General features: G+C 37.5%; 1 protein-coding gene across 1 annotated transcript in view; it reads left to right on the top strand.

Annotated features, from left to right (window-relative positions):
- TIPARP (TCDD inducible poly(ADP-ribose) polymerase) overlaps positions 1-23,203 on the top strand; it is a 28,794-nt gene extending 5,591 nt beyond the window's left edge. Inside the window, exons 3-6 of the mRNA XM_061193516.1 lie at positions 13,581-13,749; positions 15,072-15,232; positions 20,153-20,431; positions 21,119-23,203. Of these exons, the coding sequence (XP_061049499.1) occupies positions 13,581-13,749; positions 15,072-15,232; positions 20,153-20,431; positions 21,119-21,566 (1,057 nt within the window). The 3' untranslated portion in view covers positions 21,567-23,203. The remainder of the gene's footprint in view (positions 1-13,580; positions 13,750-15,071; positions 15,233-20,152; positions 20,432-21,118) is intronic.
- Positions 23,204-23,655: the final 452 nt, after the last annotated feature.

The raw sequence follows: 23,655 nt of genomic DNA, 5'->3' as shown, positions 1-23,655 counted from the left end.
GATCCTGTAACAAAGCTAAGTACTTCTGACTTATTTTTTTTAGCCAGCATTGGAAGAGAGAAAAATGTTTTCCATTTTGTCTTAAAAATCTTTTTAATAAGGTATTGTCCAAAATCTCTGTTGCCCATGAGCTAGCAATTCTGATTGGTATGTCAAGGGTAATTAATTTTATATACTTTCAAAGCCACTCTAATCCTTCCATCTCTAGATTGCAAAACTGTGCAGAACAGTGGCCTCCCACTTCACTCTTATAAAGCAAATTTCCAGTCTGCTAAGCACTTCAGCATCTTGGTACATTAAGTTTCTATCTGTTTGAATTGCTCAGGAAGAAACTAGCAGGATTATTGTCCAACACATTATGTTCTGTTACCTTGAGCAAGGCAAGACAGGTATTTTGATTCCCAGAAAATCCAGGAACTCTTAGGATAGCAGCACACTGAGTATTTTATCCTTTGGTAAAATTTCTTTGCTGAAGAATAGACATAGATAAAAGCCCATACGCATTCATTGTTGGATCAGTTATAAAGTAGTTGCAGTGAGTGCTTGATTTCCAGATCAGTTTTAAGGAAGTAAATTAATGTTTATTTGACACTTGAGAGAAGTATGAGTGAATTATTATAAGTGGTCCTGCCCTGATAAAAATGGCAAAAAGTATTAACAGTTAATTACTAGTAAAGTGAAGTTCTCTGTGGACTACAGTAAGAAATGTTATAAGATTGTAGATAGCTAAATGTCAAAAATTAGGCTTTTGGGAAGTTGACCTGTAGTCATTGCAACCTGGTTTTCCTTGTATTCCGAAGCGATGTTGTGTTTCCTGGCAACAAGATGCAGATAACGGCATGTTGAGCCTTGCTGAGAGATTCACAAACAAGCTGGAGCAGCCCAGGTTCACATGGTTACCACATTATTTGGCTAAAGCTATTAATCTCTGTGGTCAGGCCTGTAAAGCTGGTCTATCTGTGCAGATTGCACATAACCAGGAAGTGTGTGTTCAGCTGTGTATATGCCCAAGTCGAACCAGTCTTTGGATTCAGGACTAATGAATGGCAGTGGTTTATCCCACTTGTTTTCAGCAGTTTATATGACTTGGTAAATCATTATTATATACTATACCCATAATAGTTCATTGTGTGGAACTTGGGGAAAGTTCATAGTTCTGAGTCTCTAGCAGAGACAAAAGTTCATAGTTTCAAACTGTGTAGATAAAATTCTTTGGTTTTTGCAAATGGATTTAACATCTAACTTAATCCAAATTAGATGTGCAGTGTTCATTTTATTCTCAAGAGTGAATGGAAGGAAAGTTGAGCTAGATAAGTTCACAGGTACCTTCCAACCCTTTAGTCAAGATGCTTAGATATTAAAAACACGTGTAAAAACAGGATTTTAATAATAAAAGTGCCTGCTTGGTTCATTATAATGACATTAATTACTCTTTTCCAATTTTGCCTTCACCCCAAATTATACCATTCCACTTTGCTTTCTCATTCCTTTTGTACATCTGCAAAATCAACTGGAAACTAGTTGTATGTATGAACTCCCCATATTTAGATGCTAAGGCTTTTGCACACGGGATGGGCTTTGGAGAATTTCCAAATTCCAGATAAGCAGTTAAGAAAACAACATCGAATGTTGTGTTTTCCATTAAGAAAACATAGTCTCTGACAGGTTAGGCACTCATCCTTAGTAGAAAATGATATTAAATGGCAGGACTAAGCAGTTTTAAAAGGGTCTCAGTAACTGTGTGGAATACTGTTGTGGATAATTGAAATTGTGGAGGATGTGCAAATCTCCCTTCAGCAACTGCGATCACCATTGGTTTTCACATTACATTCATTTTAAAGTGTGCCAGGATAGTCTTCTAGTTATTATCGCCCATAAGGAAGAGGTGCTGTGCTGACCTTATTTTGTAGGTAATTTCACCTACGGTGAAAATATGACCAGTGATTATTTCTAATTCTGAATTTCCTGCAAACGGGGGAGGATGAAGAAGAAAGTTGAAAACTGACTCCATGGTTAATTTTTCTCAGAAGACAGTGTTCTTTTCTCCTCTTTAGAATTAAAGCTTATTGATAAAAAAGGAGTTTAAATTTTATAGCTTAAGCCTAGAGTGTTGTCATAGCCTTAGCTAATTAGTTTTGAGTGATTTTGATTGCTGGTGGCTCTTAGAAGTTTGTTTTTGTTTTTTTAAAAACTGTCCAAGGGACAATACCATTAGAAGACTTCACAGGAACTCTGTGAAAGAAGACAAGGAGAATTGCATATTAGTGATAATAAAGAGCATATGCTGTTCTTTTCTGTATGACTTGCAGAGTGGATTATCTAAAGTAGAGCAAGCTCCTGACTGAACTCTACTGGAATAGTTAAATTAGCCGAGTTAGCTCTGGCCTGCACAGCTGTGATGATGTATGAACTAACTCATTATGTGTTATTGATAATACTGGAGAGAGGAGAACAGCTGAAACTTACTATGCCTTGTGACTTTCTGGTATTTCTTGAATATACACAGCTGGATGAGTTTGAATTTATTTAAAAAATTCCTGCCTAAGAGAAAGCAAGAGCTCCATAAGCAAGAACTGTGTTTGAAGTGACTTTCAAAATATGTGCCTTGTGCTTTAGGAGAGAGCAATCCAGTGAATTATTTTCTGTACCTCTTTATGATGCTATTTACATATGAAATAAAACTAATTGGCTTCTGTCTATACTAATCCAGGGAAGTTAATGGGTCTGTGTAGAGCTGTCATGGGAATCAATAGCAATCATTCATTTATTCCCTTTCTAAGCAGATTAGACTTTTTGAAGCAGCTGTCACCTGGCTTCAGGTTGGGGTCAGTCTGTTCCTGATATATTCATGGTAATGAAAATGAAGCTTGCAAAGATGTGTAACTTTTAAATCAGACAGTTGGAGGAAATAACTTACAAGGTTATCTCACAGTTCCTAAAAATAATTGCATGATACATTCATTATACATTTTCTCGTTGAGTTGACTCTAAAGCTTTTACTTTTTATTGTAAATAAACAGAAAAAAATAATTACTCCATTCAACATTTAAAACTTCATTCTGCATATGTGAACATGCAAAAAATGCAACTTCTGACTGATTACTGTGTTCCTGTAAAACTACTTCCATTGTTACACTAGAATTTCTAGATTCTAGATTTGCATTCTACCGTAAAACAAAGGTAAATTCATAAATTCCATCTGGGTGCGTCTTTGATCTTAGTGATCCTTAGTTTCATATTGGGTTTGGGGGGCTATTTCTAAAGGGTGTAAAGCAGTATGCAGCCCTTACAAACCTTGACTACTTACGGAATTCTACTAAAATCCAGCCATTTGAGATTGTGACTGTTTTCCTGTGGCCTCTTATATCTCCTCCCCTGATTTGAGACCACCAGATTCTGCATCCTTTGTCTGATGGTAATAATTTTGATCACATTTAAAATAGGACCTGAGATCCTCTTAACCTAGGTCATCAACCTTTGATAATTACCAGTATCCTGTTTGTGAGTTGTAGTTGCCTTTTTGTGGAAGGAAAGCTTAAGTACTTTTGAGTTACAAGATGATTCTTGATTATCCTGGAACAGCTTTCTGTAAGGCTGGTTCAAATTGGACACTGGTAAGTTTTGTAAGAAACTCCCTTTGTAAAAGCAGTAGAGTTTCTCTTTTAAATAAGTCTGAGAGTCTTAAGCTAAAAGGAAGTGAATATGAATGATATTTGTATCTTTGGAAGATACCAGAGTGCTGAGGATTGAGCCATTTTATGTTTCATTCTGGGCTTGAAATCGTTAGGTAATAGCTTAAGCCCTTGAGGTGAACTGTACTTTGCAACACCGTAAACAGAAACTGTACAAAAGAATAAAATATTTCTAATTAAAGTTCATTTCTAGGAGCAAACAAGTCACATTTTTAAATATGAAGGAACTCCCTTAACAAAACCAAATATTATTTTTGTATTTATGGCAGTGCTTTCTAGGGACCAGGGATCATACTGCACAGACTCGCCTCTATTTAAAATCCCTGTAAGTGTTAAACATAATCCAGCCCAGTCCCCAACGCATTAACTGAAAGCCTCAAATTTCTAATGTAGATGAATTCCTTGTTAATAGGGGGATTTTAAATTACAAGGGATAGTTTCTGAAATACATTTTGAAATCTTTGAAAATAAAGGATTTTACGTAAAAATAAATTCCACTTATTTAGCTTGGTAGTTTGATATATATTTGATTTGTGCAAAAGATGGTATTGCAGTCTTGTTCTAAATAAATATGACTAATTCTGTGATCAGGCACTCAAAATTTAGAAGTTGCTTATATTAATAAACTTCTGATTATGAAATTTCCAATTTTCCTTGCTGACCTGTCCAGTCCCTGTTGCTAAGACAAGCATAGAAGGGAGTTAACTGAGCATTCCTATTTGCCGTGACCACTCCGCAAAATGTGTCTGTCTCCTCCATCTTTCTCTGCTATTGCTGTTTACTTACTGGTAACACCCACTTGACCAGTAAAGAACCTTTGCATGGTCATCACAATGAAAGGATAAGCATGTATGAGAGTGGGAATGCTAGAGCAAGTGTTTCTTTTCACATTCTACAGAAACCAGTGATTTGCGAGTAGGTGTGCCACAAAATTTTGTGTAAGGAGTGTATTAGAATCCCTCGTGACTAAGTTATCTGAGAAAGAGATCAGGAAATTTGTATTCTTTATGCAAATAGATATCCTTTGTTTTGGTGCTATTGCTTCTGAGCTTAAGGAAGGATTCGTGAATAGTCTTATGTTGAAACTTAGCACTTCTCATAATGATTGGAAAATGTTTAGTTTAAGCCACATTTACAGGAATTTCTCTTTATTACATTAATTTTTTGTTTCCTTTTTTGAATTAAGAGATTCTTAAACTGTCCCTCTCATTTGACATATAGCCATAGAGTTTGTGTGACTTTCTTTGCTCTAGGTTTTTACCAGCACTGAATAGTCAGGGAAGAATGGCAGGGGTAGGGGTCCCAGGGTGAACTTTGCTTGCAGTGTAGTACATGTGCTTTCAGAATCTTGCCTGCACCCTGTGATCTTCAAAGCTCCTGCAGCTGATCTGGGCATAGGGAGGGCAAATGGCACAAAATACTTTAAGTAATTTCCTGCTGCGGTTGGTCTTTGGTTTCTGACTGTCACCTGGCTTCGCTCTTTCATTTCCAGGCATTGTGAGAATAAAAATAAGCACAGGAGAAATACCAGGTTTGCCTTCCAAGGTAATAAAAGAAAGACATCGTTGAATGGGGGGGGGGGGGCGGTTAGAGTATGTGAAACAGGAGGAACTTTGCTTGGTTGCCTTCTGATGTTCGGTTTGTCAGAAATGCTGCCACACATCAGAAACTTTGTGTAAAGCCTTCTATTGATACAATTAATTTGTTACTAAAAATTAATTTAGACTGTCTTAACTAATTGATAAAATTGAAAGAGAAACTTGGCTTTGTAGAATCTCTCTCCCCTAGGAAAAGTTACTGACTTAAGACCCTTTTGAAAGGTTTTGTGGTCATAGTTTACAAAACCTAGACAATAAAAAAAATTCTCTTAATATGTTTTCTGTAGGAAGTCTTTATTTTTCTTTTGGAAATTTGCTTCAAAAACTCTCAGACAGTGATAAATTCTTTATATAGTTTGTATACATTTAAGTCTCTCATGCTAAGAGCCTCTTACTTATATCTGGGTTCTCATGATAAGCCATCAATGAGTATATTTTTAATTTGGTCACTAATCAATTAGTTTATCTGTACTAACTGGGGAAAAAGACAAGGCAAATTTTCAGATAAAAAGGATTTGTTTATAATTTTAAAAGTCAATTCAGAAATAAGCTAATAGATTGTATCTTACTAGGGGTTATTAGGGAATATATTTTATGGTAATTATTTATAATTAGTATTTCATTTATGTGTAAATTAGTTCCAAATTGTTTAAAGTTATTTGAAAACAATTATTTTTAAGAAATTTTAGCATTTGCATGCAACTGATTTTATAATTATGCAGAAAAGTTTTATAAGTAAATATATTTCAGACCACTTTAGACGTTGTCAAATTTCATATACACAAAATTTAATTAATCAGCTGAGAACACAGCAGACATTTTTTATTGTCTACTTTGAGACAAGTAACCTCCTTTCTTGATAGAAACCTCTCAGTTTTAAAAATATTTCACTTAAAGGGGATATTTGCTCATCTTCATAAAAAGCAACAACTGCATAATTTAAGGTAGTATAAGGCATGATACATTTCTTTTTAATCTGTTGTGTTCTTTGTATCCCAGCTGTTCTTGTAGAAGTTGTTTCACTTCCTTTTCAGGCCATGGTTGAGAAGTATGTCTCACTTAAGTTACCTTCTAGGAGTCTCAGGACATGTGACTGAACTGGGATAAAAGTTAAGGCTGTATGACAGTTTTGATGTCTTCAGTGTGCAAAATTTAAGCCCGTGCCTCCATAAATAGATAGCAGTGAGATCTTCTGATCTCATAAGCATAATTTTTATTTATGAAAGATTTTAGGCTTATCCACATTGTATTAAAAAGTTCTTTTGTATTCTTTGCTTTGAACTTATAGTTTTGTAATAAAAAAAAAAAGCCCAACGTAACAGTGTTTTAGTAGGTTCTCTTCCTCAGGTGGCTATTGTAATTTGCTTTAAGTGGTTGCATGGGGTAGAGGGGACTTCAATGTATGATATATTTAGGGGTTTAGGAAACAGGTGTACTCAGATGGCCGTGTCTTAGTACAAAGTTTTTTGAGAATAAACTATTATACGTATTTGTTTAGTTCCCCACATGCTTTTGGAGAATATAGAATAATAAAAGCTTAAAAACAAGTATCCTTTCATTTAGGAAGCCTACCTGGCTGCCTTTTTTCTCCTATTTCTTATCCTCTTGTTTTTATTTCACTGTGTTCACTTCTAGAATCACTTTAATACCACAGATTATATGTCTGACAATTTGTAAATCAAACATGGGGTTTACAAATAAATGTGGTTCCACACAGCATCCACTCATTAACTTACTGCCTTCTCATTCACCTGTTTCGAAGATGTCCTAGGAGGGACCAAGAGAGCAGCACACACAGCCAGAAGTTTGCCCTAAGAAAGTTGATCCCCAGAAACTCATTGACTCTTAAAGTAAGGAATATTTTTACCTACCCCAAAATTTTTTGAGGTAAATCCATGAACCAGGTTTAATGTTAATTGTTTAACAGAGTGATCTAAATCTCAGCAATCCTGCCTTGAATAGGTCAGGTCTCCTTAGAGGTGGGCAGGTTTAATTGTGAGTCAACATTTGATTCTTAGTCTGCTCATAAGTACTGAGGGCCATATGCAAAATAATTTAAAAAAAAAACAACTCCCAATTTTGATTTGTAGGTATGTCTGTGTCTACAACTACTTCTGGATACAAAGGGGAAAACCCAGTTGTTACCAAGGCCCAATGTCATAGTGTAGAAGTTAAGTAGAGAATTTTAACCTCTGGTACATATTGAAAGATATTGCTTTGTATATAGGCAACATACAAAGGTAGATAATTTTATAGATAATTTTTATTGCCTCCCCAAATAGCTTTGCGCTATTTATTCGAGTCAGTGTTAGCAAAAGTCTTAATTAGTAACAGAATAAATGACAGTTACTATGCTTCTAAAGCAGAAAGAGTACATAGTCCTCTGAAGTTTAATAACTACACTGCTGTCACAAAGTATGTTGGTATTATATATGCCATGGCTTTGATTCTCATCACCTTGTAACATATTTGAAGGGATCTATAAGCTGCCAGATATTCCAACATTGCTAAATGAGTTCCTGGAAACATCAAAGCCAGGTATCAAAAGCCAGCTAATATTTCGTGCGCCTGTGAAATTTCTTTAGCAGCAGCAAACATACCCCATCTGTCATGCCTGTCTCAAGTCTGTAGCAGAAGAGCCTAAATACTCTCCATATTGCATTTGATCTTTATCCTTCTAGCATTATGACCCTTAGTTTGGGGAGACATTTTCACTTTACATCATAGTAATAAATAATTGTGTCTGATTAATCCAGCTGATTAGGGTGGGTGTTGATTAGTTTGAGGTCACAGGTTTATCCTTGTAGAAACCAGTTAACTTTTATAGGCAGGAAGCCAAGGTTCCGAAGTCTAACCCACCTGGTTAAAACTGTACAGAGTAGCGTCCAGAAAACTTTATACTTAATTGACCTTTGCTAAAGTCTGAGTTCTATATCTTATTTGCATCATCTTCCCATTTAAATGTTTTCCGTCTCCTGTGACTCCTGTTTCATTCAATGGCACCATTATCCAGTCTTCCAGATCAGAAACATGGGACACATCCTGGACCCTTTCTACTCCCTTCAGCCCCTCTATGCAGTTAGAGTCTAACTCTTAAATACTCTCAAATCATCCCCACTGTTACCTCCTGAGTTCTCTACCATCATTTGCCTTATATGCAGTTCTAGTAGCTATAGGTGGCTAAGCATAGAATAATAAATATTAATAATAAACATGCTAATAAATATTTAGCAAATAAGGGCCTGTCTCCACCCTTCCCCCACCTTCCTCTACCAAAAATAAACAAATCAGTCCTCCATACCACTACTGTTGGAGTGACGTTTATAAAAGGCAAGTCTGACCCTTTTTGAAACCCACCAGTGATTCCTGCTGCCCACAGAATCAAGTCCTAACTTCTTAACCTAGCATACAAAGCTCTTCATTATCTGGCCCCAGCCAGCCTATCCAGTCCAGTCTTATCTCTTATCATCCCACTCACACACACATACACCCTGACCTCCCACATGAACTGCATGTGCTGCTCACTCTGGGTCTCTTGTGCCTCGCTTGGTTGGCTTCTACACGTGTCAGTCACTCTGCATGTGGTGTCCTGCCTCTCATTGTCTGCCTGGTGGCTGGCCAAACTTGGCTCCCATTTCATCCATTCTGGGACACCTTCCTTGACCACCTTGCGTGACCCCTTTCCCAGCAGAGTTAGGCCCTCTGCCTCTGGATTGTTCTAGACCACCTTTGTGCCACATTTCACACTGTGCCACAGGGTTTGCTTGTCTCTCTCTCTCCCCACTGACTTTTGGGTATTTTGCCTTTTTCATCTTCTTATCCCAACATGTAGTCCAGTGCCTAATCAGTGTGTCTACTTAAGATTACCTTTGTTTGTTTTCAATTGTCACATTTCTTTCTTGGTTTCAAACAATTTATAGAGAAATTGCCTAAAACGGTTACACTCTCCTGAGCTCCCAAATTCATAGTCCCAAGAACTATTTATCCAGCGAAGAGATCATGTCCTGACTAATTTCTGTTTCATTCAGCAACTATTCTTTAATAGTTTTGGTTTTCATTACAGCTCTATTATTTATATCGCAAGCCCTTTTTACTTTTTAGTATCTGAAATATACATAGAAGAAATGATGGTGTGTGGGGCAGACTTTCTGACTTAGTGTGGGTGTTGGTGCTCTATGTGTTGATAATATATGTTGGAAATGTTGGTATGTGAAGGTATTTGTTAAGTAGGAAAAAAACCATTGTTAGAAAGCATCTAAATTATGAGAATGGGTGTCCTTTTCAGAATTTTTAATTAGTTTTGTATCTGGATTCTTGTATTGGTATATGTGGTGGTATGTTTATTGGTGAAGCATGTGGACACAGAATTGTTAATATTTCAGCAGTTCATGTTCATTCTTCCCATCAAAGCAAAAATCAGCAATCTGTTCACAATATTTTTTTTAATTCATCATGATAAGGTTATATTTTGGGTGAGTCCACATTGATTGATTGTAGCCACATGATATATTTAACCAAATCTAAATTCTGCACAGTGGCTATCTCCCATACTCACTCTTTTCTGGCCATCCCTCAGTAAGGCTACCATTAAGTCAGATAGGGTTCTCATCTGCCAGGATGATTGCATATTGCCTTTACGAAACCCTATCCTTCCCACCTCCACCCCCATCTCTAGCACTGTCTCTGTTGCTCAGTTTTTACACATCCTGTATTTACTACTTTGACCTTTTATCACAATCTGCTCAATACTCTAAATTCCAACCTTTATTTAAGGCTCTGAGACCCTGGACTTACCTCCTTAGCTCATGGCCCGACATCTCTCACAGTGTCTGTTACATACCCTGTTCACATTTTCTCATCTCTTATGTACCCTTGTTTAGGTTTCCTTTTCCAGCTCTCTGTTCCTGTCCTTCCCTGTCCCTACCCTTCAAGCAAAATGCTTGAAGAACTCTTTTTTTCTTGTTCTTCCACACAACCTTCACTTACTGGTAGTTATTTTCTATTAAACTATTCCTAAAATTCTTTCTCTTACAGAAAGCTATCTTGGATTGATACTGGAAAGCCTCTTACTTTTCCTGACCTTTATCCATTCCTGGAGGAGTAGCCATCTCCTCTCCCATAATGCTGCATTATTCTATTCTTTGTCCTCTCATTCTATTCTTTGTTCTCTCATTCTTTGTCCTCTCATTCCCAGAGTGTACTTGCCACTGATGAGTTTAGATAGGCAAATGTACTGCTTCTTTGGTTTTAGATTTTGTTAGTTATTTCCCTCTTGAAGCCCTGGAAGCCAGGGACTACATCTGCTTAATTATTTGTGTATTGCCTTACAGCCCACCATTACCATTTCCACACACACGACTCATAACTGCCTTCTGGTAACATGAAACAATGGCTTGATAAGAGTGGTAGATGTTGAACATTTGGCATTCGTGTTGCATGAATTTTACACTGATGCACATTGAGGAGAATAAAAACTCTTGGCTTTGGATTTTTTTTTTTTTTTTGGCTGCATTGGGTCTTTGTTGCTGCACACAGGCTTTCTCTAGTCGCGGCGAGCGGGGGCTACTTTTCTTTGTGGTGCTCGGGCTTCTCACTGCGGTGGCCTCTCTTGTTGCGGAGCACGGGCTCTAGGCGCACGGGCTTCAGTAGTTGTGGCACATGGGCTTCAGTAGTTGTGGCTCACGGGCTCTAGAGTGCAGGCTCAGTACTTGTGGTGCACGGGCTTAGTTGCTCCGCGGCTGTCGGATCTTCCCGGACCAGGGCTCGAACCCACGTCCCCTGCATTGGCAGGCGGATTCTTAACCACTGCGCCACCAGGGAAGTCCTGGCTCTGGATTTTTTAAGGATTCCCTGTTTAAGGGAGAGCAGGTGGTAAAATTAATCTTATAAAAAGATAATTTAATGTTTTTCAGATTTGTTGTTTTGTCTTTGTCAAGGCTACTAAAGCATATTGAAAATCAAATAGCGCTAAAACAGTACTTTGATACATCAATCCACAGAACAGTTGATTGTAGTAAATTAGGATTTGTCATAAAAATTTCATAATGCCCAAAGGACTGAAGTACACAGAGAATGTAGCAAAAGCTGCAGTTTTAGATGTCTTTCTCATGCAAATCATTATCTATGAAGTCTTAATAATACAGGAGTAAACAGAAATTGCTAGAGAGATGTCCAGAATAAAATCTGATACTTTAATAGCAAAAAGCATTGGCTGTTTATATTATAATGTATGTTATTAACATAATGACTGCTCTTCTAAGAACTCCATAAAGAAAATACTGAGGATTTGTTAACTCATAATTAGGAACAGTTACTGGGAAATAAACTTAAAACAGGAAAATCTGTTTAGAAACTGGAAATGATCTTAACAGGGAGAAAGAGGTTAATATCTCTCCACTCAGTGATAACATCACATTCTCCTAAAGTTAAGGAAAAATTGTTTAAAGCAACTTGATGTGAAATTTAGTTTAGGTATAGGGGTTCCAGTTTTCAATGTTTTTCTTTTTTGAAGAATTTCCCAGAAATGTTTTTTAAAATTTTGGATTTCGTATTCCTTTTGACCATAAATAATTTTAAACAAAGTAGTGTTCAAATGTGATGTAAACTACATTTTATTGTCTTCTTCCCATTTCACACTTAAAATTATATGTTCCATTTAAGACTACATCCTACTAGTTAGGTTGAAATTAGGCATCCTAATCCTAACTTGAAATTAAGCAAGAAATTAGGGTTTTTGGAAGCTTTTTAGGAATTTTTAAAGGAACATACTGCTTTTTTACAAGTTATGTGCTCCATGGCACCATCAGTTGGTATATGACTTTTTTTTTTCTTTTTTCAAATAGAACCTGATTCACAAATTATGAACATTGGGGTGGAGGGTGGGAAATATTTTCTTTCCCTCATATTTGACGGGGTGTTTAGTGAGAGGAGTTAAATAGGTCTTCATGGGTAAAAGGGAGAGCACTGTCATAGGTTTAGAAGAGTACCTTCTAGCCCTCATCATGGTACTTCAATATCTACCTTAGCATATTAAAGGGACCGAGGAGTGGGTGCAGTAAGTAAATTGTTTAACTTTGTGTAACCAAGTTTTTCAAACTTTTGACCACAGAATGCTTTTTGCACAGAATACCTATTAACAGTCCTTGAAACAAATGTTCCGAGAGCAGTCTGGAGCGTCACACTAACCAACAAAACCCATAGATCAAAATTAATACCTTTTTCAAAATCCTGATTTACTGAAAGGAAATATGTTAATTATTGGGAATATCTGTCCAAACACCTGGATTTCACCTGAGCCAGTTTTGACTGCCACTGGATCTGGAGTATTTGGATGTGTGTTATAGACAGTCATTTAGAAATCTGTGGTTGAAAGAATGTATTTGGAAGCTTAGTCACTCTGCTTATATCTGTGATGTTATTATTTTATGTTTTCTTAGGGAAATTTTGAAATATACATGAAGAGAGAAAAATAAAATGAACATTTTGCCATTAATGGTTCAGATGTTTCAAACACTAGATGAAGTTCCATTAAAAAAGGAACACACGTTTTTTAGACCATCCTTTATAAATTAATTTTTTAAGTGATTCTGATTTATATAGCAGGACCTACACACACACACACACACACACACACACACACACACACACACACACACACACGTGTAAAGTGCTTATTCAGCAGCAGCAGACCAGATAACAGAATGACGAAGCTATTCTCATAGCTGAACTTTATAATAATCCAAACTATTTTTTCTCATGTTTTGTCAACTTTTTTTCCTACCCACAGGATAAAGGACAATATTGATGTTGGGTAGATTAGCAGTACTTGCCTCATCTGGGGTCATTTTATTTTTCCTGTCTTTCATCAGACAATATTGTGTATTCCTATGTTGACTTAGGAAAACTGATGCCTCTTGAAAAAGGACAAGCTTCAAGAGAAGTTCGTTTCTCTGTCTGCTTTCTGTGTCAGCTTCATCCTAGAGCTGACTCCCTGATTGGTTGAGACCAGGTTTGGCTCATCCCACTGTGGTAGGGAGGGTGGGACTGTGTTGATTGGTTTAGGCCAGTGATGTTATGGGATAGAATCAATCCCTACTCCATGGCTTGCACGTTTTGGTCTTGAGGCATATACGAAATGGGGAAAAAACCAACAATGATGTCCTTTTACTCTAAACAAGACAAGCTTTGAAAATTCTACAGTATGCTATACTAGATATTTGTAATGTCACATGAGATGTTTAGATATTTCCATTATTTATTAACAGTTCATTTTTTTCTTGGGTCTTTTTAGAGGACAAGAATTTTGGGCAGATTTGAATGCCATGAATGTGTATGAAACAACTGAATTTGACCAACTGCGAAGGCTGTCCACACCACCCTCTAGCAATGTCAACTCTATTTACCACACAGTCTGGAAATTCTTCTGTAGGGACCACTTTGGATGGAGAGAGTATCCTGAGGTATTTACAGGTTCTTTTTCCCAAAAGTGCGTTTAAATTTTTTTGTCTTTCGCTGTTCCTTTTCAACGATGACTAGACCAGAACCACAGATCAAAGAGCTTATGGATGTAAAATTGAGTCTTGTTGATATGAGTAATGCTTTTCTCTCTTGATTTTTCTGAAAGTATATTTTTTTCCATTTATCTGGAACCCATAAATAGAATACCACTATTATCAGAGAGAAAATGCTTTTCCCAGTATCTTATACTATAGGAGCCAAGTATTTAATGTGGTAAGTACTCAGACTCAGTGCCGCCTTTGGAGTAATTTTAATGAGATGAGCACTGGTGTAACTTTTGGCTATATCTGGCTCCTGGTTGTTGGATCATGTGTTACACTATTAGCATTTTAGAAGTCTAGGGGGAAACAATCACCCTTAAGCCCCTGGAAGAAGTACTTGAAAATGTTTACTGAACTGTGGTCAGGCAAATCAGTCATTTAAAATTCTATCACATGTGCACATGCATCCTCAGTCTGAGATGGTAAGAATAGCTCATCCATCACAAAGCGAGGTTTTAAAATGATGGTGGTTTATTTTGCCTGTGAATGAGAATTCTGAGTCACATTTAATAAGTGCCCTGAAATGGACTTAAAGATTAATTTCACATTCCAAAGATCTGACTTCTTCAATTTGATTAAGTTCATTTCCAGTATTACAAAAAGGGAGAATTGACTTATCTACCTTAGGTTTTCTTTTAAGGCAATAGCAAAAGAAAATGACCAAGTATGTTAATTAGTGTAAAACACAATATTGAGTTAAAATTTCTGACTCTTAAATAGTCACTAGGATCTAATACCTTTCAAAGAGAATAAGAGGCTGTTTAAAATGTATCCTCAGAATAGTTGGACTGTCCCTGTGTTTTTCCTCAGAGAGGTTTCTTGGGTTTGGAACTTAATTGGTTTATTTGAACTGTATATACTACCATCTTTAATCCTGTTCTGAAACTCCCGTAAGAAATATAAAAAAAAAATCTCCAGGACATTCTTAAAGCCTCAAAATAGAATAGACTAATCCTTCACATGTTTCATAAGGTGGAAATCCATGTTCTGAACAGGAAGCATTTTTCTATTCTGCATCTTTAAAGAAGATAAAATTCCTACGTGTAACAGGAGGTAATTTGACTCACTGTACTTTATTGAAACACTTCTGATGTTAACAGCAAAGTTAACTATTTTTACCTTTAGTTACATTAACATTTTTCATAATTTATAGTGACTATTTACCATTTATTGCTTTTTTAACTTGCTTTTTTTTCCTTTACCTTCTGTTTTCTACTCCATAGTCTGTCATTCGATTGATTGAAGAAGCCAACTCTCGGGGTTTGAAAGAGGTCCGATTTATGATGTGGAACAACCACTACATTCTTCACAACTCATTCTTCAGGAGAGAAATAAAAAGGAGACCCCTCTTCCGTTCCTGTTTTATACTGCTTCCATATTTACAGTAAGTGTCCAGCAGAAAGTCTCACCTTTGCTTCCATTTTATGTAAATAAAATGTACACTTAATGCCAAAGAGAAAAAGACTGTAAAAGACTAACTTGATTATTACCTCTAGAATATAAAATTCTGAGTTATTCTTTAGATTTAATTCTTCAAAAAATATAGTTCAGATAAGCTGCAAATTAACCCAACACTAAAAGAGTGCGTATCCTATTGGATTTTTTGAACTGAAAAGCAGAGTTAACATTTTTCCACAGCTAAAAGTACTTATACAGTATCTGGAATAAGGCAGAGTTTGCATTTGCCTCCTTCATGGAAGATTGAGATACCCTTCTATGTTATGGGACTATTTCCCAGCCCAGGTAAACTGTCTTGGCAAGTAGAGAGAGAGTCCCTCAAGGTGGTGTTCTCTATTCTTCTTCCTTGAGTGAATTTGCATGGGAAGAATTCACCTTTTCAGATAATTTGCATTCTCATTTGCTCAGTAAGCCCCATCTTCCTATAATATGCACTAAAATTACCTGTCATACTTTTAGGTCGAGACTGAACTCATCCTTCTGAATTATAGGTGAGCTCTCCTTCCATTTTCCCAAGTGCCGTTTTTCTTTTGCCTCTCTAGAGAGCCCACTGGCACATCTCCACAGGTCCCAAAAGCTGGGGCACATTACCATTAGCAAGGCCATGTCTGAAAGGTAGTATCTCTAGGGAAATCATTATCTACTCTAGTCAGATACACCATATTTAGAGCTTGATTTTTAAAATGCTACTAGGTTTACTTGGTTTTATGAACTGGGGAGGTCTAGGGTAATATTGGTTGGTCTCTTCTGCTGATCTTTGAGGTAAAAATCTTCTTTTATATTCTTACTAGTAGTTTTTTATTCCAAGCCCAAAGTGTGTTTTTCCCAGATCATTATGGCAGAGTGTTAATGATTCTAATTCTGAGATTGCAAAGGGAACATTAAAAACAAAATATAAACAAAAATCCCTGAAATGCTAGGTACCCAAAAACAATTTGTTAATAAGGCAGATTTTAGAAATATATATATTGACTTGAGGTAAATACGTGCTTTCTTCTTGTTTCAAGTGTAGGGTTTTTTTTATTATTATTATTGGAAACTAATAAAAATGCCATTTCACTAGCACAGCTGGAGATAGTGTCAGCGGCCAGTAGTTAGGAACATATTGTCCTCCTAGTGAGACAGTAGAACTCATTAGTGAGACCGGCAGCTTGGCATGCTGAGCCAATCAAGTGAGATGCAGCTTCTGTGAGTGAGGAAGAATGCTCATTCAAGTGCTGGATTGTTGGGGGAGTTTTACAGAATAGTGAAAATTGATTTGTTTCGATCCTAAGTAATTATGGAATACCCTCTTCCCCCCACCTTTTTTTAAACTTAGGCTTGTTTTGTAAAAGTATGAACTGTAAAAATAATATGAGCAGTAGTAGAATTAATGCCACAGATATGGCCTTCCTATTTATAACATAGGCTTACAAGAGAACAAAGAAAGTCACTCTCTTTTTCTTTTTAAAATTTCCTAGTTTAGTCTTCTTATCTGGAACAGTGATCATCAGGTATAAAGTAGGAGCTTAGCAAATCAAAGAGATAGTGCAGACATTTCAAGAGGAAAAGAGCAGAGAAGCAGCAAGTTCACCAGGGTGGAATGGGTAAATGCAGCCTTCAGTTCCTGTCTGCCCTAGAGTCTGGGGCTGGCCTAGAGGGCAGAAAGAGGAGGGAGACTAATTCCAAAAAGCAGATTTCAGAAGTAGATTTCTAGAGAGACTGTGATCTTAGCCAGGAAGAAAGTTTTGTTTTTAAGTGTTAGCAAACACAAAGGGTCAAAGAAAAACACAGGTGTCAAAAGGCCACAATTATCAGGGAATCAGAGAGGCCTAAGAATTGGGAATGCTGGAGTACGGAGGTGGAGGGTGAGGCGAGGGCTTCGTTCATGAGTTACGGCAAGCTTGGCTCTTTTTAAATGAGGGTTTCCCTGCTTTTTTTCCCCTTCCAGTTTTATTGAGATATAATTGACATAAAACACTATAAGTTGAAAGTGCACAGCGTAATGACTTAATATATGTATATGTTGTAAAATGGCTACCACAATCAAGTTTAGCTAACATTCCTCATAGTTAAAATTTTTTTCCATGTGCTTGCTGATTTTTAATAGGGCTGATAAAAAGGATCTTATTCTTTAATATTTTTAGAATACTTGAGCTAAGGCTGCATAAGCACACAAATATCAGATTTAGAGGTTTGGAAGTCTGTTTCAGCTGGAAGGACATCTGTCCTGTGCAATCACCTCATGGTCATGAGAAGGCCTGAGAGGATTTCTTTGACTCCTCCCTAAAAAGGATAAAATTAATTTTTACTTCATCACTGAAGTTAGGTTAGGAAACGTCTTTCAGAATGGCCAGGGGAGGGAAGGAGAGTGATAAAAGGTGACCTTGGATTAGGAAAATTTGTTCTTCAGAGGCCCTTGAGTACAAGTGCCATAGCCTTTGACTTTGCCTCTCTAAAGAAGGCTGGTTACAGTGTGGGAAGCTCGCAGTATGTCACTGGAATACCCATGAGCTGAATACAAACTCAGCATTCTTGGAAAATAAAGCTACATTTGTAACTGTGCTTAGAATATGTATTTTTAACCCATGGCAACCAGAGTGTAGAGTTCCATCAGACAGATGTCTATATACATTTTTATGTTTTAGCCCAATTAAGATGTTGGCTTATTGAAAGTAAGCATCCATGGGTAAGAATGGATGCTTAACCAAATACATAAAATCTGATTGAATGTCTTAGGATAGATGGGATTTATTTACACAGGCTCATCTTCAAGCATATGTAAGGAAATCATAGACCCCCCCCAGTCCCCTCAGAAAGGAAAGGAGACATTTGAAGCTTTCATTTTGTGAAACTGATTTCTAGGCAGGAGTGCTAGCAGAAGGAAAAGGACCAGTCTCTTCTATTGTCAGTGCCACGTTTTCAGTATGGCTGTGACAGCCTAAAACCTATTTTGGGCAGAGTGGTTGGGAGAATCTTACCTTCCTCCTTCAATCCAGAAACCTCTGTTGGTAACTTCAACCCCTAACAATACTGGGAAAACTGGCGAGTTAGGACTTACACTCTTTGCAGAGGAGGGATAGAGGGAACAGCTAAAAAATAAGGAGCTTACAGTCTGTGTTTCCTGCCATTCCTCTAGAATGGTGATGGCTTTTTAAGGAGTTACAGACCTATCAGAGTCTGATTAAAGCAGTAGGGGCCTCTTTTCAAAAAAATGTACCAGTGAGGGAAGGCTCTGGAGGAATGTCAGGGCTTTGTGAAAATGCTCCAGAAGACCAGAACTGTTGTGCCCTCTGTCATGAAGGTTGGGGAAAACAGCACCCCTTTAGATCTCCTGAACTTAAAAGCACCTGGGGGATTCTGCAAGCCCCGGATCCACCGAGAACTCTGTCTAACAAAGGGACTTTGAGGCACATTAATCATAGGCACAGCTACTTGAAGGAGGTGGGGGGTAAAGGAGGCAGGTTGTACCTCTATAGCAAGCCATCTCTTAAAAGTCAAAAGGCTGTGGGGTAGTGGCAATGGTAGTGGGAATCAGGCAGACCTGAATTGCAATCCTGGTATCCATCCATCACTTTCAAGCCTTGTTTAAAAAAAAAAAGAAGAAGAAGAAAATATATGTACATGTGAATTGTGAAATATATGGAAATGCAAGGAGTATGCGCTTAGAAACTAGATAGGCCTGGGTTCATATCCTGTCTCTGTTCTTTACTAGCTGTGCTGGCAGTTTCTTGATTTGAAAAGTGGGGATAACCAAGCCATTGTGTGGGGTTATGACAAGTAGTGACACTGGGTGTGAAGTGCCTGGTCCACAGTGTGTGCTTAGTGTAAGGTGGCTGATGGTAAATATCCTCCTGGAGATTAGATGCATGTTCACCTATTGTTGTAACCTCTGTGTCCCAAAGCTCTTTTGAAAATTTCAGTTTCCTAATCCATTCGGCAGACTCAGGGCTTCCCCGTGACCACTGTATGCTGATGAGTGGAGTAGTACCCCAGCCCTGAATCTGGGTCTCAGTGTCAGGATTATCTTTCTCTCTGCTTCTTCCCCTTTGCTCTGTTTTGAAAATGGCTAAGAAAAATGATTTAAATCATTTAATCAGGCAGGAATAAGTAACTGCTTGTCTAAACTCATCCTTCAAAGTAACAGACCTGAATTTAAGGTTCAAGGATATTCTAGTGTCTAGGGCTTAAAGTAATTAGCTCCATCTTAAGCACATCTAAAGCTGTAACATTTGAATTGTATTGACGGTTTTGTTGTTATATGTGATACTTAAAACTGAAGCAAATGCCAACTTTCAATGCCTACTCCATGATTTGTTTGTTTTTATACAAAAACCAAAGTATAAGCTTTTTATTTTTAATATTTTCTGTCATCTCCCTGTAAGCTCCCTCTTGCCCTGCTTCACTTTGCCTCCACTCACTATGCTTCCCCATGTACACAGCCTCTAGCAATGATACGTTTTGTGCTTAGTACAGCAAAGTTTGAGGAACGTATATAAATTGTTGCTCCCTTGAAACGGAGCATAACTATACAGGCAAAAGAGGAATCCAGGATTCAGAAGGTAAAGATACTTATAAATTGGCATTTGCTTGCTTGCCTTGCAGCAGTACATTCCAGAGTTTTCTCCACAAGGAGGAGGCCAGGGGAAGCTAATAATAGCTTATCTCTATACAGGCAGTGTTAGCTCTCAGATTTTTTTCTCTTTAGTTGATAGCATTTTCTATATTGTTTTTTTAAACAAGCATTGAAGCTATTCAAATTATAATATTAGATACTGCTGTAGAGCAGTGTATGTGAGATGGAGGTTTTGATGTAGAGCACCTCACTGCTGAGGTTTTACACTGACGTTCTCCCTCTCCCTCCTAGGACACTTGGTGGTGTTCCCACACAGGCACCTCCGCCTCTTGAAGCAACCTCATCATCACAAATCATCTGCCCAGATGGGGTCACCTCAGCAAACTTTTACCCTGAAACTTGGGTGTATATGCATCCATCTCAGGACTTCATCCAAGTGCCTGTTTCTGCAGAGGACAAAAGTTATCGAATCATTTATAATCTTTTTCATAAGACTGTGCCTGAGTTTAAATATAGAATTTTGCAAATACTGAGAGTCCAAAACCAGTTTCTTTGGGAGAAATATAAAAGGTGAGTCAGCAGTATGAAAAGTTCGAGAGCTTTTCTTGATGTAGCTAATGACAAATGGCAGAACATAATAGTAGAGACTTGCATAGAACTTAGTGTCATATTTGTTCATATATTAACTCACATATAATTCTCATAACAGACCTACAAGAAAGATTATTACAATCTGCATTTTACAGACAGGAAACTGAGTCACAGAAAAGTTTGGTAACTTGCCACAGGTCATACAGCTAATACGATATGGTGCTGGAGTTTGAACCCAGGCAGTCTAGCACCAGAGGCCTTGTTCTTAATCGCTTTACTATGCTGCCTCTCAAGTCAGCAACAAATTAATGTAATTCAGAGGGGATACATGTAGATTTGAGGAACCTCAGAATTAAGAGACTCTCAGGTTGGTGGAATTAGGTAAGGAAGTCACCCTGAGAAGATGTGAGAACTAGATTTGAAATGGAAGAGAGAGCAAGTGAACAAATGGTTGATGGAGAAAAAAGGGAAAGGGCTTTTCTTGTCTGCAGTGGAAAAGATAAGTTTAAACTTTTAGTATGATCTTTGATGACATTTTGCCCTTGGTAGCTATTTTAACATTTCCTCCCCATTGAAACCATAAAAAGAAGTTTACGACTACATCATGCCTATTAAACTGATCTATACCTTCATTTTTCTGAATTCCCTGTCCACTCTTTGCCTTAGGAAAAAGGAATATATGAACAGGAAAATGTTTGGCCGTGACAGAATAATAAATGAGAGACATTTATTTCATGGAACATCCCAGGATGTGGTAGATGGAATCTGCAAGCACAACTTTGACCCTCGAGTCTGTGGAAAGCATGCTACAATGTTTGGACAAGGCAGTTATTTTGCAAAGAAGGCAAGCTACTCGCATAACTTTTCTAAGAAGTCCTCCAAAGGAGTCCATTTTATGTTTCTGGCTAAAGTGCTAACTGGCAGATACACGATGGGCAGCCATGGCATGAGAAGGCCCCCTCCCGTGAATCCCGGAAGTGTCACCAGTGACCTGTATGACTCTTGTGTGGATAATTTCTTTGAGCCTCAGATTTTTGTCATCTTCAATGATGACCAGAGTTACCCTTATTTTGTTATCCAGTATGAAGAAGTCAGTAACACTGTTTCCATTTGAAAAATCTTGGTACTGCTAAATTATTTGTATAAACTCAATCCAGCATTTGTAGCAGGTTTTGGATGGGTGGGCCAGAGTGGGGAACAGCATTGACATTAATAGGGCACTTTTAAGACCCATTTTTTTTAAGTTGCTAGAAAGTGAAATTTTTTTTTAAGGAAAAATACAAGTTTTAAAATGACCACTTATTCTTTAATTATTTACTAATTGTTGTTAGTGTACTCAGTGTGGAAAAGACTACAGATTGCATACTCTTTTCATTCACACCTGTACATATAGGCAGCAGTGTTATTAGAAGCATTTTTTATAAAGAAACTGAACAGCCTAACTAATTACATGTGGCTTAAGCCTGGTAGAAGTTTGGCCAAATGAAATGGAGGCTGTGAGCAAAGTGAGGATTCTATTTATTTACAAAGATTAAAACTGACTGGAACTAGTACTACCATATTTAATCCCTGTGCAAAGCATCACTGCTGTGGTGTAGGATAAGTTCATGACATTCTGGTGGGTGGAAAGAAATTTCTATTTCTATCAGTAGGACTGAAATATGTCACCCAACCAGAGAACATCAATGACTTTAACTGTTCTGCAGAGTTTACCCGAGAACTCAGAGTTCTGTTTAGAGGAAGTAAGAAAAAAAAAAAAAAAGGAACCATTTGAAAAGTTTGTCACCAGCAAAATTTTTCATTAACTAGCTACATGAAATGTGATTCTCGTGTTAAACTTCAGCGTTGGAAAAAACAGTCTCTTTCATTATCATCCCACCCCAGTTTGAAGGAGTTGGGCATCTAATTTGGTTAAAGCCAGTCTCGAGAATTAGAAGTATTACTTAATTTTAGGGTTCCAGACCTAGGCCCTGACCGAAGGTTTTAGAGAAAGGAAGTACATCTGTAACTGAATTGGTCAGGTTTTTTACTGTGCTTTGCACAAAGTAGACCCTCAAAAAAAAGTCTTTGTTGACATGGAAATATTGTTAAAGGTGGAGCTCCCACCCTTCCGCCTGCTTTGCCAGATGCAGCTGGGTTCCCTGGCCAACTCTGTATTTTACACTACTTCACAGAAACACACACTTGGAAATTGTGCCACTGGCCCAGCAGGAGCAGTGTTAGGTGGACATGCCACTGCCTCAGCTCAGAGAGGTAGCAGCTTGGTGTACTTCGCCTTAAGTAAAGCAAATGGACCTGGATTTATAAAAGCAGTAGTGGTTGTTCACAAAAGAATTCACCACGGAATTCTTTCAGGTACCAAGCTCCCCTAGTATGTTTGTGGTTATTTCATTTACACACAACCCTTCAGGAACTTCTGTGTTGTTTAAAGCAAGATCTATCTATCCTGATGTCTCAGTGACTCGGCCTGTTTAAGCACTTACCAGGGCTTCCACACAGTAATTTATTTTGCCCTAGTAGATCTTGTTGTTTGCTGCCATTGGCATGAAGCAGCCCACTGAGGCTGGTACAGTTGTCCTTTCATTCAGTTGTAACTTGTAAACCAGTGATTCCCAATCTTTTTCAAGTTAAGACACCTTACCGTTGCTTATTTGATTTTATGAAACTTGTTCCGTTTTTTCTCCCTAAAGGAAAAAAAAAAAGCTTTATGACATATTTATTTTTTTAATAAAACTAAGCAAAAATAAAAGTTCTGGTAATTCTTTAAAACTTTTTCTTGTGGTTTTGGTTCCATTTAAGACAACTGCATTCAACACGTAGTGGGTGATCTGTAAATGCTGATCGGTTGCTTGAATGAATGTGTGATTGAATGACTGAATGAACAGACCTAACCAGAAACTGCTGCCTAAACACTTGTGCTCTGAGAATCAGCAAAAAATACATTATCTGGCAGTCAACTATAAGTCACAAGAGAATAGTGAATATTTTATTTTGCAGGTAAGTGCTTGAGGGAAAGGGACAAGTTTTATTTCAGCAAACTGCTGTAGTAAAAAATATGACCAGGTTGTCCCCTGCAACAAGTGCTAAAGGAAATATAAAAAGTGTAAAAATCTCATCTGCTCTCAAGCACCTCCGCTTTCAGCTAACCTAAAGTGACCTAACTGGTAAACATGAGCCTCTCTGACAGTACTTTCTCTCCAGTG

Source organism: Eubalaena glacialis, chromosome 6 (assembly GCF_028564815.1).
Source record: "Eubalaena glacialis isolate mEubGla1 chromosome 6, mEubGla1.1.hap2.+ XY, whole genome shotgun sequence".
NCBI lineage: Eukaryota > Metazoa > Chordata > Mammalia > Artiodactyla > Balaenidae > Eubalaena > Eubalaena glacialis.
This window is presented reverse-complemented; position numbering and strand designations above follow the sequence as displayed.